Source organism: Tripterygium wilfordii, chromosome 3 (genome assembly GCF_013401445.1).
Source record: "Tripterygium wilfordii isolate XIE 37 chromosome 3, ASM1340144v1, whole genome shotgun sequence".
In the NCBI taxonomy this organism is placed as follows: Eukaryota; Viridiplantae; Streptophyta; class Magnoliopsida; order Celastrales; family Celastraceae; genus Tripterygium; species Tripterygium wilfordii.
In genome coordinates, this window is record NC_052234.1 from 8,322,700 (window position 1) to 8,338,572 (window position 15,873).

Here is a 15,873-nt window from a genome sequence, read left to right on the forward strand (position 1 = left end):
AGGTGAACCATCAACGGAAGATGATTCGGTTTATAATTGATTAGATTAAATATATGTGTGCTTAAGATCCGTGGTTCGATTCAAATGAAAAATGTGTTTTTTAATGATATTTTTTTTAAAAAAAGGAAAATAATAGGTGAGAGAGACTGACAGAGTAGATATCTCAATTATCACCAATAATGCGGTTGTTGGCAATCCTGTAATTGCCCACTGATACAGAGGTCAATTTTCTCTACGTCAACGCTTTAAATTCCCCTTCCACCTCCTCTTTCCTTTCTTTCTTTCCTCTCCTCCTTCATTCTCCCCGATCTCTTATCAATACCAATGGCAGCCTTCGCAGAGCAGCCCGAGACGAACACCTCCGCCATAAGCAACACCGACCATGGCTGGCAGAAGGTCACCTACGCTAAGCGCCAACGAAAGACCAAGCAAAATGACTCCAGCAAGATCAATGGCGGCCCGATCCCTAACGGAAACAACGACAAAGCCAGCGTTTTCACCTCCCTCGAGCTGCACTCCGAGGATCGCCGTCGCCGGATCCTAGAGGCTCAGAGGGCGTCCACTGATGCTGTGCCGGTGAGATCCAAGGACAGGTCAGAATTCGACGATGATAGCGAAGGTTCTGACGCTGAGGAAGGTGAAAATGGGAAGGCCCTGGAGGTGAAGAAAGTCAAGCCGAAGAAGCCTAAGAAGCTCAAGGTTACCGTTGCCGAAGCCGCTGCCAAGATCGATCCCGCCAATCTCGCTGCGTTTCTTGCTGATATATCCGTGAGTGTTTTTTTCCGTATGATTTGGTTTTGACCTGGCTGTGGTTTTAAATTATTTGCTAACTGATGATTGTTGGGGTTAAGTAGGGATCTTACGAGGGACAGCAGGAGATACAGCTGATGCGGTTCGCGGATTATTTCGGGCGCGCTTTCTCGGCTGTTGGTGGGGCACAGTTTCCGTGGGTGAAGATGTTTCGAGAAACCACGGTGGCCAAGATGACCGATGTGAGTCCCTGCTATTGATATCTTCTTTGAATTATGACTTGAAATGGAACGTTAAAAATGCTTTAATTCTATTTGACCACATCTATTTAATTATTTATGAGATTGTGTTGGATGCGTCTGCATTATTGTGAACTATTGACAGGATTATCGAGTTTATTTGGGATTGATTGGAGAAGTTTTATACTTTTATTGCTGCATGGAGTAATGAGACACGATTAAAGTTTTAATGTGATTGAGCTTTAGTTAGATGTCTGAATTGGCCATGCTCTGTTTGGGTTTTCAAACATTATAGCATGGACATATCTATTGCATCCTGGGTTTGATTTCTGTTTCTGTGAAAGTAAGTGCCTCATTTATTCTTGTCGATCGAGGGTCTTCATCCTACCTCATATATTGGAGTCACACACCTTACACAAAGCTCCATTAGTGCTGGGGGGGGGGGGGGGGTTGGTCTGGGAGGGTAGTTGTGTGTTGTCTTATCCTGCAATGTGGATGTGATATTTGACAATTTAGAATTTATTTCTTCAAGTGTATAAGTATTTCATTGATTGGCGGTGATGAAACTTTTATGTTACAAAGTTGATTTACCATTGAGAACATATTGCCATTTTTATTTTGCATCAGTTATCGGTGCTTAAAAATCTCGTTATAGAATGCCATTAGCTTGAGTGGACAATACTTAGGTAAATTGGCTTTGGCATTGCATGGACAAATTCAACAATTGTATGTTTACAATGTGTTCTCTCAAAGCTGTCATACTTACGGGTTTAAGGCAAATGCAACATCGAATCCTGTTATGTTACTTCGAATGCAATCGTAGCTACATCACTTTCTTTAGGTTCATGTTATCTGGACACTTCTGGAATTAACAGATAAACAGGATTTTTGAGAAGCTTGTGAGGCTTTTATTAGCACATACACTTAACCAGAAAAAGAGTGGCAAGGTAGGGATTGGGAACTATCAGACCAGCCATAAACTTGGTGGACTTGAGATCAGTAGTTTTTTGTTTTCTCAATTGTTCTCTCTATGTTCTCTTATTCTTTGGGTTGCACTTTCTTGATGCCTCTTGGTTTAAATGAGAGTGTTGCAAGTGATTTGCACTATTCAATCTTTACTTTGTAGGGGTTGGACTTGGCGTTCTCAAAAGAATGAGAAATTATCTAAATTAATGGCTTCATCTTCATAGGTTTTGGCCAAGTCTTACGGTAGCTGCCAGTTTTCCAAAAACTTGATTGTTTACCCCAAGTCCCAACTTAGGACTGACTGGGCTACTAGGCATAGTGCTTTGGCCGTGGATGAAATGAATATGTGCATCTTAGTTCTGATGCAACCGAAAATTGTATTGGATGTGTGGTAAAACAATAAATGATAGGATAATGAATATAACTTTCTGAACTAGGATGAGGGTAGCACATATCAAAGATAAGTTGGTTTGGACTTTTACAATGTAGACATAGTGGTGCGCTGGTGGAAAGAGTTGTGAAAATTAGAGTAGAAGATGGTACTAGAAAGAGAAGTGGGAGACAAGAAAAATATGGATGACACTTAGAAGGGATATACATGGTTATGAGCTCCATAGGATTAGTGGCGAGTCTGGCTCTAAATAGGAGGAGCAGATGATGAAAGATAATCCATGTAGTCATTTCAATTGATTTCTCTTAGCTGAGCCTAACTATTGGGACAAGGCATTGAGGACAATGATGAATCTGTATTAGTGGATCCCTAAAGTCTCTAGGGATAGCATTGCCCCCATAGGAGTTGGGTAGATCACTGCTATGACTGATTAAGTTGCCTGACTGGGATGAACATAGTGGTAGAAAGTGGAAGATATCAAATATATAGTGTTAATATCAAGATAGTTTTGAACTTGTCTTTTAAACTAAAGTTAACTATTTCAAATGATCATTATTATTGATTGTAATAATCTCTGTTTTTCTTGGTTTCTCTTATCAGCTGTGTGTAGCTGTAATGACACCATAATTTTTGACTTATTTGTCCATAAACTTTACTCCAATCTTTTTTTTTGCTGAGTACCACTGTGTCTATTATTAGTCGTTATGCTGTCGGCATCTTATTTTTGTTATTGGATATCTATATAGTTTTACCTTTTTCCGGCTCTTGGATTCGGGAGAGTTGGTAAAGTCTTTTTTTTCCTTAGTTTTATAGACCTAATCAGTTTTTATTCTCCAACAGATTCCTCTTTCTCATATATCTGATGCTGTTTATAAGACATCCATTGACTGGATCAACCAACGTTCTCCCGAGGCACTTGCTTCCTTTGTATTGTGGGCCTTGGAGAGCATCCTAACTGACCTAGCAAGCCAGCAAACTAGTTCTAAGGGCTCTAAGAAGGGTGTGCAACATGCATCTTCAAAGTCTCAGGTAACTTCTTGTTCAAAAGTTTGTGTGATTATGTGGGGATGCCTCTATTCTGAATCTTATATTCTGTACATCATCTGTCTATGACCATTTTTATGCATTTGATTTTTTGATCTCTCGCTTTTCATTTTTTTCTGCTGAAGCATTTCCAATAATATTCTAGCATGTGCGAGAATTCGAACCTTCAACATGTTCCCATAATATGCATAAATTAATTATTCTATTTTTTCCTTTAGTAACCCCTAAACAAAATGGCAGGTTGCAATATTTCTGGTTTTGGCAATGGTACTACGGCGAAAACCTGATGTTTTAATTGCTGTATTGCCAACGCTGAGGGAAAGTTCAAAGTATCAGGGACAAGATAAACTCCCTGTTATTGTATGGATGATGGCTCAGGTAATATGTAACACCATCAACATCAATGTTCTGGAGAAAATTTTCTAGTGTGCATTTCTCTTTGTAGATAAGCTTGTTATGCCAGCAAACAAAATTTTGTGTAGGCCTCTCAGGGAGATCTTGCCGTGGGCTTGTACTCATGGGCACATAACCTTTTGCCTATGGTGAGTGGAAAGGGTTCCAATCCACAGTCCAGGGATTTGATTTTGCAGCTAGTTGAGAGGTACAGAAACTTCATAGGCCCTATTGTTATCGGCTTATTGTCTCTTTCAAAATTATTCAATCCTAAAAAACCTTGTCTTTTTTTTTTTGTTTTGGTTGAAGAATTTTATCTGCACCAAAGGCTCGACCAATTTTGGTAAATGGTGCTGTCAGAAAGGGGGAACGTTTGATGCCACCTTCTGCTCTGGAGATCGCTTTGCGGGCTACATTTCCTATGTCTGCAGCAAGAGTGAAGGTTGGTATTATTAGGAGGCATATACAGTATTTGTAACTGAATATTTGATAGGTGAATTGCTCTTAGTTCTCCTTCGTTGTGGCATGCAGGCTACTGAGAGGTTTGAGATTATATATCCCACTCTCAAAGAGGTGGCTCTTGCTGGTTCCCCTGGAAGCAAAGCAATGAAACAAGTTGCTCAGCAGGTTATGAGTCTTGCACTGAAAGCAGCTGGAGAAAGTAAGCAAGCCCTTGAATTTATTTCACCTTTCTGGATCTTTTCATGTATTGGAGAATTCAGGTTTCATAGTTGAGATATGACTGTTTTTTTCTCAGGCATTCCTGAGTTATCCAAAGAAGCAGCTGGCATTTTCATCTGGAGTTTGGGTCAAAATGCTGACTGTTACAAGCACTGGGTAAGCCACTCTAATTTATTATTGTTCACTTTAGTGCTCATCAAATCATTACGTGTCATTTTTATTTTCCTTGAGTTACTATTTTAGTTATCTTGCTATGCTCTCTGGATGTAAACAGGATAAGGTGTACGAGGACAATCTTGAAGCTAGTGTTGCTGTTCTGAAGAAGCTTTCTGACGAGTGGAAGGAGCTGTCTGTAAAACTGTTTCCTTTAGATCCTCTCAGGGAAACTCTCAAGAATTTTTCACACAAGGTTCTTCCCTTCTATTTTCAGTTTGCCTTATGCAGTTATGCATATTCTTATTTCTTGTTGACATGCTTTATGGTTAGAATATGAATCCAAACAGGCATGTTGCAATTGAATTAAGTATCATGCCAAATGAAATAATGTAGGTAATTGAACTTTTGCCTAATTCTGGACATTTGCATGTAGAATGAGAATGCTATGTCTGGTAGACCAGAGGCTACTCGCCTAGCGCTCGTCAAGGAATCCGACAAGTGCTGTAAGGTATTACTGGGAAAACTGTCTCGTGGTCATGGGTGCATGAAAAGCATGGCGTTTGCGGTGATTGCATTGGCTGTAGGAGCTGCCTTCTTGTCCCCAAATATGGAGAATTGGGATATGCAGAAACTATCAGTAATTTTCAGCCCGCAGTGATCTTTCTGAAGAGGAGGTTTCATGCGGAATGGCAACAGTTGGTGCAAGGCACGACTTTGTTCTCCCAATACTAGTCTTTTTCCGATTTTGTAATGTTGATTCTGACCGAGAGGAATTGTGTAGAATTATTTTGTACGTTTTAAAACATGGGAGTGGATCAGTGGAGTTTTAACTTTTATAAACAGCCCAGTAACAGCAACATTGACCATTGGATTCTTTGAAAAGGAATATGAAATAGCTGTTGGCGAATAAAGATTAGTCTTTCCTTCACAGAGAGTATCGTTGGATTATCAATTTCAATTTTTCAACATTGACGAATTGGATACTATTATGATACAAAGCAAAGCATAAAACTTGTGCTATTTCACGGGATCATTGGGATATCAACTATTGAGTTGGACACACAGGGCACGAGTGAATTTATGGGATTCAGCAGATGAGAGATACAAATGAGACTCGACAGTTGAGATAATTGAGTTTTCAACGGATGGGATCATAATCTTCAGGTTCTGCGAAGGGGTACTTATAAAATGTATTCTCAACTTTAGAAGGATCTTGAGGAGTAGACCAGGGATACTTGAGTGATGGATCTCTAGGGAACTTCCTGAAGTTGAGAAATGGTGCCCAAAGCATCACACTGCAAATGAAACACACAAGATCCCAAATTTTTGATCAATCTTTCTTTGGCTTCATGACATTACAAAAGAAGATAAGAATGAAGAGTGGTGTTTCAGTCAGAGCTTACCCAGGAAAGAACAAGAAGACACACATGAACTGCAAATACATTTCCAATAGTTTTCTTCTGTACCACCTTATCCTAAGCCAGTTCATAATGATTGGCTGCAATTCAAACCCAAAAAACAGTTCTAACAAAACAAAAATTTCCATAATTTCATAGAACAATCATAGGGACTGAACATAGTTAAGAAAATTGATTTTACTCACTGGCATAATGAGGAAGTACCAGACAGCAACAATTCCCCCTTGAATCAAAATTGTTATCAAATCTTCCTGGTCATTTACTCCGGTAACCGCTAAAGCCGGTTGCTCAGCCTGATGAAGCCATTGTATTGACATTCATTACAAAAAGAAAATTGGTTAAAAGTAATAGAACATGTAATTCAAACCCAAAACAAAGTTTGTTCAGCATCTCACAATGGCCAAAAATGCCCCAAACTGAATACCCAATCTGGAAATCCTCTTCACAACATCAGAGCAGTCATCAGTTTGATTTTGGCTGGAACCTGTGAGTTTCTGCCATGGAAGAGAAGTGAATTATCAATAACAATACTCGAATATTAAAAATACTAGGATTCTTGATAAGATGTACCATGTAAATACTAGGATTCTTGACTGCTTTGAGTCTTGATTTGGATTGGTGATGGAGAGAAGGGGAGGAGGGTTTGGGAAAGAAGAGTTGTAAGCTGAAAGAGCAGCTCATCTTTAGGATCTCCTTAGCTTTGTGCTCTTTCTATCCTTGTTATGTGCTTACCACATAGGATTAGGATGATGCATGAGAATCCCAGAAATGAAAGGCCTCACAAATAATAAGAAACAAAAATGAAAAAATATATATATATATATATATTTGTAAGTTAATCCAAACATTTTGGGTGCATGCCACGTGTCAATTGAGAATAATATCTGGTGTATAGAATAGAAATATCCCTAATCTTTGCTGTATTCATCTTTAAACTAAAAAAAAAAATTCTTAATTGCTTATAAGGAAAAAAAAAACCCTCCTTGTTTTGTTATGTTTTTGTAAATTCTATTCACCTTTTTTTTCTCTCCATTTACCAAACACTGGGACTAAAAAATGTTTTGAAAAATTTAATCTTAATTGCTGTAACAATTGGCTTTTATAAATGACAGCATTTTCTTTAAATATCCAACCATATGTACTTTTTAAAAAATGCAAAAAATTGTAGCATTTTTTGCTCAATTAAAAAGTTATGCTTTTTTATTATAAAAATTTTATTTATATGTTAATAAAATTTCAGAAAAAAACTTTCTGATTTCATTTTGTGCATCAAAACTATTTTATGCTTTATTTTTCTGCTAATATTCCAGCAAATTCACGCCCCAAATACTCTGGAGTCTGGACTTCCTCTGAAGGAGGAGGAAGATAATACTCGAAACCCTCGAAAGACTTCATTCTCTGGGTTGATATTTTTCATTGGTAGAAAAATGCTAAACCTCAAAGCTTAGACCGCTTAAATCTCTCTTTTTCGAAAAAACCCAGAATTCTCAGCCTTGAATTTCCTCTTTTGAATTCTTTTTTGCACATTGACGACCAGTGATGGGTTCGACAACAATACTCCCTATTCATTTTAATCACAAGCTCTTATTTCTACAGCACACAGCGGAACCGAAAACCCACTTCAAGTTTATCAATTGTAAACCCTCAAAACTACCCAGAAGAAGAAAACCACCGGCAACAGCACTGTGTTCGTACTCTTCAAAATACCACCATAGCTATTTTTCTAATGGAACTTTCTTCAAACTTGAATCACCCACTTTGCGTGGTACAGCACTCACAAGAGTCAGTGGTGGTGATAGTGGTGCCGCCCCACAACAGTCTGTAGGTTCTGTAAGTATTAAAGCCGCTCCCTTTTCTAGTTAATTGCTATGATATGTAGGTTTGGGTTAGAGGATTTTGGTTCTTTTGCATTGACAATGTTGTCTTCTGTATTTAAACTAAGTTATGAATTTGTGAAAAAAAACCAATGTGATGCGGTAAGCAGAGATATAGTGCTTGGATGGTTTTTCTTTTGGTGAAACGTGCTTAAAATTGACATTCTTTTGATTTTCCAGATGGGTGATTATGAGATTAGATTGGGGGTTTGGCATGCTAATGATGGATGAATCATGAATGCATATGCATAAGTGCTAGTGATTCTGAATTATCGAGATACTTCCACTGAATTTAGGGCTGATATTAATGTAGAGAAATATAGCCAGAAGCTATTCTGAATGGCAAACGGCTAAAAAGAGTATGAATTCGGAGTGGCCATGCATGAAGTATGGCGAATCCATGGTTTTTCAAGAATTTGCAATTCTTCTGTTTCTTTCTCAGATTTTTGTGCTTCTTACAATGTTGAGGTATTTATGTATTATTTGAATTATTGTGTTTCATGTTTCTTTTACGAGGGCACTAAAACTCGTCAGTTTTAATGCCTTAAGCTAATAAGCTTTGTTCTGATGCATGATCACTTAAATCTCAGGATGTTGAGAAAGTGAACCAGAGTTCTTCAAGTTTGGGTGACAGTTATGTGCCCTTGTTCATTCGGATGCTCGGGCTAGACCATGATCCTCTTGACAGAGAGCAGGCAGTTGTGGCACTTTGGAAATATTCACTTGGAGGAAAGCAGTGCATTGATAACATCATGCAGTTTAGTGGATGCATAAATCTCATTATAAACCTTCTAAAGTCAGAATCTAATTCTGCATGTGAAGCAGCTGCTGGCCTGCTACGATCAATATCTTCGGTCAACCTGTATAGAGAGGTGGTAGCTGAAAGTGGAGCCATAGAAGAGATTAATGGTTTGCTTCGTCGATCATCCTTGGCTTCTGAGGTACTGCACCATTGATATTCTCCTGCCTAATTCTTGGTAGTACTGTATGAAGGTCTGGTATGCATTGACTTCTGCAGGTAAAGGAACAAAGTATATGTACACTGTGGAATTTATCTGTGGATGAGAACCTTAGAGTTAAGATTGCCAACAGTGATCTCCTGTCATTACTAGTTATGTCCCTGGATGATGAGGATACAAATGTTCTGGAAGCAGCTGGGGGGGTTCTGGCAAATTTGGCATTGACCACCTCTACTCACAATATCATGGTTGAAGCCGCTGCTATTCCGAAATTGGTTAGAATTCCTGCCCACTAAATTTAAGAGGATTACATTTTAGAATTAAACTTACTAGAAAATGCCATTGTCATTTGACTTGTGGTTATTTATTTAGTAAAATCAAAATGAATTAATTTGTGGAAGAGTAAAAATAAAAAATTCACAAGAGCAGAAGTGTGGTGCGATCTTGGCACAGTTATTGATCATAGAGGATGGGTCTAATGTATTTTTTCACGTTGAAAGTTTCTGTCATATGTCTCGGCTTGAGGAACTTCTTTTCTTCCTTTTCTGGCATACCTCATTAAAGTTGTTAGTGTCTCACTTTACTGGTAAAGCAAATCTGTTGTAGGTTTTAGGGCCTAGGGAATTGGTAGCATTGTTCAATTTTACATGATTACCTATCTAAAGAGTCTCTAGTCTTTTTGAATATGTGTAGTGTGAATTGGCTACATGAGTTTTTTTGGTGCCAAAAGGTAGGAAAGTTTGAACATGAAATGCATCATCATGAAACTATGTGTGATTTCATCCCGAAACTGTCAAAGTAGAATTTGCTTGTATGACACTGTTTTATTCTCTCATATGAACGTTCTTTTAAGAATGTTTTATGCTTTTGTCACTGTAACTGATGTAGATAATTGTCCTCTCCTGTAGCATTATGCGTTATGATTTCCCATCTTTTTCCATCATTTGGATAATTTTCTAGAAAAGTTGACGAGAAACGGAAGTCGATCTGCTTAACCCAAAAGACGTCCTATGATGTCTTACTTTGGTGCTTGCGACATTCATGTTTTCTGACCAACTGCAATACTGGCCGCAGGCAAAGTTTTTGAAACCTGATTTTGAAGGATCCAAAGTCATTAGAAAGGTAGCAAGAAATGCGCTCTTGGAACTTGCTAAGGATGAGTATTACAGAATCCTTATCATAGAGGAAGGTCTAGTTCCAGTCCCCATGATTGGAACAGCTGCCTATAGGTCATTCAAACCAGGTTTGCATACATGGCCTAGCTTGCCTGATGGTTCAGAGATTGAACGGACTTCGAAGATTCCTTCAAAATTTGGTGCCTCTGAGGTGCTTCTTGGATTAAATATTGATGAGAAGAACACAAATTTAGAGGAAGCCAAGGTGAATGCAATTCTTGGACGAACACGTCAACAATTTCTTGCACGAATTGGAGCTATAGAATTGGAAGATGGAAAAAAACCCGAAAGTGAACCCCCTTCTGATCGCCAATTCACTCTTTTGCCATGGATGGATGGTGTGGCTCGACTGGTTTTAATTCTCGAACTTGAAGATGAGTCAGCAATATCAAGGGCTGCGGAGGCAATTGCTGATTCATCTATCAATGAGCATATGCGGATTTCATTTAAGGAAGCCGGTGCTATCAAGCATTTAATTCGGCTCTTACATCTCAACAATGACACCGTCAGATTGGCTGTAATTCATGCTTTGGACAGTTTATCTGTCAGGTGATATATTATTTTCCTTAGTGTATCTGCATCTCTACACATCCCAACTGTTTTGCAAGATTACTTCTTCCAATTTAGACAATATATTAAGACAGCAGTTCCTGCATTTTTTTCTGTCGCCCCATACAATTAAGGGTCATAGTTTGTAGTGCCTGGTCAGGTTAAAGCCTATCTGCATATTTATATGCTTGTAGCAATGCATGCAGGTATACATATACATATATGTTTAAAGCAAATGCATTTCGTAATATGCATAATGATGCTTATTTGTTTCACTTTTGTTTTGGTCCTTCATTTAGTTCACTATAAATTCTCAGTTTCAATGAAAATAAAATGGAGGGTAGCCATTCTGGTTGTACTGAACTTCTATTCTTCAGCAGTTCAATGAGAAGGCCGTTGAAAGAAGTTTGGAGGAGAGGAGTATATTGGACTAGGACAAGGACTGACAGGTTGATTCACCTAGTCGAGTCTGAGATTTTTTCTCATTGGTATTTCCACAACAATTCCTATAAAAACCTAAGAACATCAGAATGTTACTATGATGTGGCAGGAAGTGAATGAGATTGGATTTGGTAGTTGGTGCTTCTCACGTGATTTGTTGTCTCATAATAGGGAAGCTACCTTTTGTCTTCACTATGCTGGCTGGATATGTACCTTATATATTATTTTGATAATTATTGGTTAAGATTTCTTTAGCCATGCTTTTATTTCTAATTTTTAAATTTGTGACCTTTTTGAGGCATAGTGCATCCTCTTAAGACAAATGCATGCATCCTAAAGACTTTATTGTATTTTCTGTGGAAGATCGCCAGGCTACGCCACTGGCTTCATGAATATACTCTCATATAGGCAGTTGTGCACATGGATGACCTCTTTCCCCTTTCTTTTTACATTGGATGCCAATATCAGTGGTGATACTCTTGTCTTGTTGTCCCTCTCAAGTTTGTTTTGGGGTTGAATTCTGACCATGTTCCACTCAAGTTTGTTGTCCCAGTGTCTGTCATGAATCCTTGAACTACCTTCTTTTCTTTTTTAACTTCTAATTAAGCTTGTTTCCAATTTTTATATTATTGAAATAGCACATGCTAGGTGTTTACATCACAATATTACCTATTTCACATAGAAACATTTTAATTTTTATGTGCAGCAATGTTGTTTGCCACATAATCGAAGCTGAAGATGTTATGCATCCTTTGATTAACATTCTAAAGCAGTCAGAGGCCTCCGAAATTTTTATGGAAAAGGTCTGTGCTTTTATCTTGCTTCTGTTTTCATGCCAATCTTCTGAGTGGTGATTCTGATTTCGTATTTATTAAACCATGTTGGGTGGCAGACCTTGAATATTCTAAGTCGGATCTTAGACCCTGGTAAAGAAATGAAAGCGAAGGTTAGTAGTTGTTGTTTCTGGTAGAATATTGTCAATTTTTTTCTTGTTGTATGTGCTTACCAAGTGTGGTGATGCATTCCAGTTTTATGATGGTCCAGTTAATGGATCACAAAAGATGCTGGATGCAGCCGGAGGCTGGAATACTTCAATAGATTCAACTGATCGGATGGCAGAAAGGCAACTGGCTAGAACAAGTACCCGGTATTCTTTTATTTTATTCTATTTTCTTTTGCTCCTTTCTCCGATTGATATGTGGTTGTCAACTGAATTATTGTTTTTAATAATCAATTCACCTCTGATTACTCTCCATGAGAAACAAGTGAATTAACACTATATATATGCTGTTTGCTCCTTTTCTTCATCCATAGATTTCTTCATGTTGATTATACCATCCCTGGAAGTTATATAGTGAAGAGAGGCAAAAATGCAAGCTTGATTGCAAAGTTTATGAGACAGGATGACTTCTCCAGATACCCAGTACAAGTGATTTTGACTGGGCCTAATTATTACCTTAATGTTTCTCTTGCTTGCAAAGATAGCTGAGGGAAAATAAGGAAGATCTGGAATACTAGAACTTTTGTGTGCAACCCTATATGGTTGATAATAAATTATTTTTATTCTCACCATTGTCATGGCTTACAAATACACATTACAGACCCTTAGCATGTTCTTTGGTTTGTGTTCTTTTTTGACAGTCAATCAATTTTCTGCCAATTTCTAGCTTCCCAGTACCAGTATGCTTGGGATATTACATTGTTTTCTCAGAGCATGAGTGGTGGCATGACCTTTTATATGAATTAATCTAATTGATACTGCATGTTAAGATTCATTTTGATTATCACCGTTGTCATGATTTACATATAAACAATATTTAAGTATCTTAGGATGTTCTGCAGTCCATGGTCGTTATTGACGTAGTCTCTCAGTTTTCAGCCAATTTCCAGCTTCTCAGAGTGTTTGAGAAATTACTTAGTTTTCTCAGAGCATGAGGTGATGGCATGGGTTTTTAACTTTTTATAGGAATTAACCAACTGAGGCTGTCTGGCTTAGATCGTCTCCTCCATTCCTTTAATGTCATGCTGTCTTCTTCTTTTACTAATGGGGTGTCACACCTTCATTTGTTGAAAAGCTTGGACTAAATGGCATATGCCAAAATGGATAACATGGAAAATACTACTTCCCTTCCTCTTCTAACGAACTCAGCTATTGGTTTATGATTGCACAGATAGTTGAATAAAATTGTACACCTCACAATAAATCTTAAACATAGATAATTATTTAGCTTATTTGAGGATGGTTTAACATGGATAAACCATTTTATGTTTCTTTCTCGAATGCTCCACCATAAACTGTTTACTATGAATTCCATCTGGGTTTCTAGTTCCTATAAATGGAGGGCACATCTAAATCAATGTCTATGACAAACCAGTTTACTTGCAGACGTTGAATCCCTATCATGTAATTGGTAATAATAGCTTACTTTTATAGTTAATGTATTTTCTATGAAGCTTTTATTGACTTTTGTTGCTGTAATATGACTTCTTATGTTATGAAGATTTTCCGTGAAGCTAATGTGTACTAACATCGATCTTCAAATCTCGTAAACCAATTGTAGGGAAAAAGTGCTGGACTCGGGTGTTATTGCACGCCTTGTTGAGACACTGAAAGGGTCTTCCCCAAATTTACAAAGAAAAGCAGGTTCTATCCTTGAGTTTGTGACAATTATTGATCCAACCATGGAAACAATCATTTCAACGGACATTGGATCTGCTCTACATGCTGTTTTCCAACCGAAAATTTTGAATGGTATGAAAACATAAAAAAGATTTTTTTTTTTAAGACTTGAAAGCTGTAGAGTCTAAAAGGGAAAAAAAAAACACATTTTTTCTGTCGAACTTATTTGAAGGAACAGTTGTAAATACTAAAGTAAATTGAATCTTGAAACTATTTATTATGCTCCTCAATTTGGTAAGAATCAGGTCAACACATGTGAAAGATGAAGAAGATTGGAGATGACAAGTGACAACTGAAGTATCCTTCAACTTCCAGTTGTTGCCATAGTGACACATAAATAATGACATTCCAGCTATACTTGTTACCCTTACTGTTAGATGTTAGCTTTTTTTATTTATTTATTTTGCATATGTATTATATTTGGCAGATATGGAATTCGATGTTGAAGAGAAGCAACAAGAATTATATGTCCTGGAAGAAGCTGGTCTTGCAATTTCTGCTGCCTCCCGGTTACTGGCAAAGCTTCTTGATTCTGACAAGTTCCGCCGCACTATAGAATCCACCCATTTTACTAAGTCTCTCCGAAAAATCCTCAAGTCGAATATCCCTCTTCACAACAAAGATTGGGTTGCTGCCTGCCTAGTTAAACTCAGTTCTCTATCATGTCTTGGCCTAGATGTTGAAAATCCGATTAACATAGAAGTAACTCTTTATGAGACAATCCCACGGCTAATAGAGCAGATCAAATCCCCTCTTGATCCAGAAGCACAGGAAGCTGCAGTTGTTGAACTCAATAGAATAATTTCTGAGGATGTGGTAGATTCCACTCGAGCTGTTGCTTCTCAGGGCGGCATTTTTCCACTGGTGAAGCTGATAGAGGGAGGGAGGGAGAGAGCTGTCGAAGCAGGCTTGTCAATACTGTATAATCTGAGCATGGACATTGAGAATCATCCAGCAATTATAGCTGCAGGAGCAGTGCCGGCTTTGAGAAGAATCGTTCTGTCACAGAGGCCTCAGTGGACCCGAGCTCTTCGGTTGTTGAGAACTTTGCCCACTTGACGGTGAAAGATGTGAAATGCAGAAAATCATGCCATGACAGTGCATAAATGTGCCCATTTTCTACAATTTTGCTCTACTGTAAAACTACTTGCTGAGAATCATAAGCTTTTGATATATTCCAGTGATTATGTTTACTTTTATGCGAGGATTTCTTGGTCTTTTGATGGTGTGTGATGCACCTTGTTTTAATTTGTTTCTCTCATGATCCCTGAGGAGGAGATTCAGGCTTGGAGGAAATCATCAAAATAGAGAGGAGAGTTTCTTCAAGTGTCAAGGAACAATGACTGAGATTTAGTGAGTGTACCAAAAGATATATTTAATGGGTGGATGATCCTTTATATGCAACGTGATTATCGTTCAATCAACGAGTCACTTGCATAAAAGCAATATTGGTTTGTCCTTTTTCCTTTGTTGTTTTTGTTTTAGGCATCACATACATTTCAAAAATCAATTCAGTGAACTACATCAGCATGCCATGGACCTCCAGCATCACAGGCACCTCCATCAATAACTCAACATTGCCCAAGCAACGGAACATATGGAGGATTGATAAATTAAATGTTACCAGATGTTTTGCTCACACCACCATTATTTTTAATGCCAATTTATTTTGCCAACTCTCTCATTTCCTACAAAAATATGTTAAGGAGAAAACCAGTAGCAAGACCAGCACAATTACCAACAAATGTAGCTGCAAAGCAAGAACTCCAACAAAAGCTGCAAGAGCATCCCCACCAAAGCTACAAGCAATTAACAACAAATGTAGCTGCAAAGCAAGAACTCCAACAAAAGCTGCAAAAGCATCCCTACCAAAGCTACAAGAGAAGCACCATGTGCTATGTGGGTGTGATGAATACCTGCCATATGAGACAAACTCATCATCTTCCAATGTGAGATTCTCATCAACCCTCTCACTTAGGAGAATGCACATTCTCATGTATGGTTAACCAAACTCGACAAGGGATGGGCTCAAGCACATGCAACTCTCAATAAAAGCACTAACGATGACAAATGATGAATACTCATCACACTGGATGGGGCGCAAGTTTAACTTCACGAGTTTGGATTCACTCTCTATTGAAAACTCAGGTTGACAAT

The 15,873-nt window shown here is 38.0% G+C and overlaps 3 protein-coding genes across 4 annotated transcripts; 2 read left to right on the forward strand and 1 right to left on the reverse strand.

Annotated features, from left to right (window-relative positions):
- The first annotated feature begins 262 nt into the window (after positions 1-262).
- Positions 263-5,548, forward strand: LOC119995335. Its single transcript, XM_038841805.1, has 10 exons — positions 263-768; positions 855-992; positions 3,187-3,375; positions 3,631-3,768; positions 3,873-3,991; positions 4,093-4,225; positions 4,315-4,444; positions 4,541-4,620; positions 4,739-4,873; positions 5,054-5,548. The coding sequence occupies exons 1-10, from the start codon at positions 325-327 to the stop codon at positions 5,276-5,278; spliced, it is 1,731 nt and encodes a 576-aa protein (XP_038697733.1). The 5' UTR covers positions 263-324; the 3' UTR covers positions 5,279-5,548.
- Positions 5,412-6,810, reverse strand: LOC119995337 (NAD(P)H-quinone oxidoreductase subunit L, chloroplastic). The gene is made up of 5 exons (XM_038841806.1): positions 6,609-6,810; positions 6,434-6,532; positions 6,224-6,331; positions 6,024-6,118; positions 5,412-5,915 (listed from the first exon to the last, which is right to left on the reverse strand). Exons 1-5 carry the CDS (start codon positions 6,717-6,719, stop codon positions 5,759-5,761), a joined length of 570 nt encoding a protein of 189 aa, XP_038697734.1. The 5' UTR covers positions 6,720-6,810; the 3' UTR covers positions 5,412-5,758.
- A 515-nt stretch (positions 6,811-7,325) lies between these two features.
- On the forward strand, positions 7,326-15,162 carry LOC119995301. 2 transcript variants are annotated; one of them, XM_038841771.1, is made up of 9 exons: positions 7,326-7,868; positions 8,503-8,853; positions 8,931-9,146; positions 9,946-10,595; positions 11,743-11,839; positions 11,929-11,982; positions 12,065-12,183; positions 13,598-13,788; positions 14,144-15,162. In XM_038841771.1, the coding sequence occupies exons 1-9, from the start codon at positions 7,578-7,580 to the stop codon at positions 14,773-14,775; spliced, it is 2,601 nt and encodes an 866-aa protein (XP_038697699.1). In that variant the 5' UTR covers positions 7,326-7,577; the 3' UTR covers positions 14,776-15,162. The 2 variants fall into 2 exon arrangements, with proteins under 2 accessions (XP_038697699.1, XP_038697700.1); XM_038841772.1 differs by lacking the exon at positions 7,326-7,868 and adding an exon at positions 8,246-8,380.
- Positions 15,163-15,873: the final 711 nt, after the last annotated feature.

Excerpts from the sequence above, each read along its gene's own strand:
- LOC119995335 (XM_038841805.1), top strand. The coding sequence starts at position 325 with ATGGCAGCCTTCGCAGAGCAGCCCGAGACGAACACCTCCGCCATAAGC. Across the intron at positions 769-854 it reads CGTTTCTTGCTGATATATCC|GGATCTTACGAGGGACAGCA; the intron begins GTGAGTGTTTTT and ends GGGGTTAAGTAG. Across the intron at positions 993-3,186 it reads CGGTGGCCAAGATGACCGAT|ATTCCTCTTTCTCATATATC; the intron begins GTGAGTCCCTGC and ends ATTCTCCAACAG.
- LOC119995337 (XM_038841806.1), bottom strand. The coding sequence starts at position 6,719 with ATGAGCTGCTCTTTCAGCTTACAACTCTTCTTTCCCAAACCCTCCTCC. Across the intron at positions 6,119-6,223 it reads GGTACTTCCTCATTATGCCA|CCAATCATTATGAACTGGCT; the intron begins GTGAGTAAAATC and ends TTTGAATTGCAG. Across the intron at positions 5,916-6,023 it reads GTCTTCTTGTTCTTTCCTGG|TGTGATGCTTTGGGCACCAT; the intron begins GTAAGCTCTGAC and ends TTTCATTTGCAG.
- LOC119995301 (XM_038841771.1), top strand. The coding sequence starts at position 7,578 with ATGGGTTCGACAACAATACTCCCTATTCATTTTAATCACAAGCTCTTA. Across the intron at positions 8,854-8,930 it reads GATCATCCTTGGCTTCTGAG|GTAAAGGAACAAAGTATATG; the intron begins GTACTGCACCAT and ends TGACTTCTGCAG. Across the intron at positions 9,147-9,945 it reads CCGCTGCTATTCCGAAATTG|GCAAAGTTTTTGAAACCTGA; the intron begins GTTAGAATTCCT and ends TACTGGCCGCAG.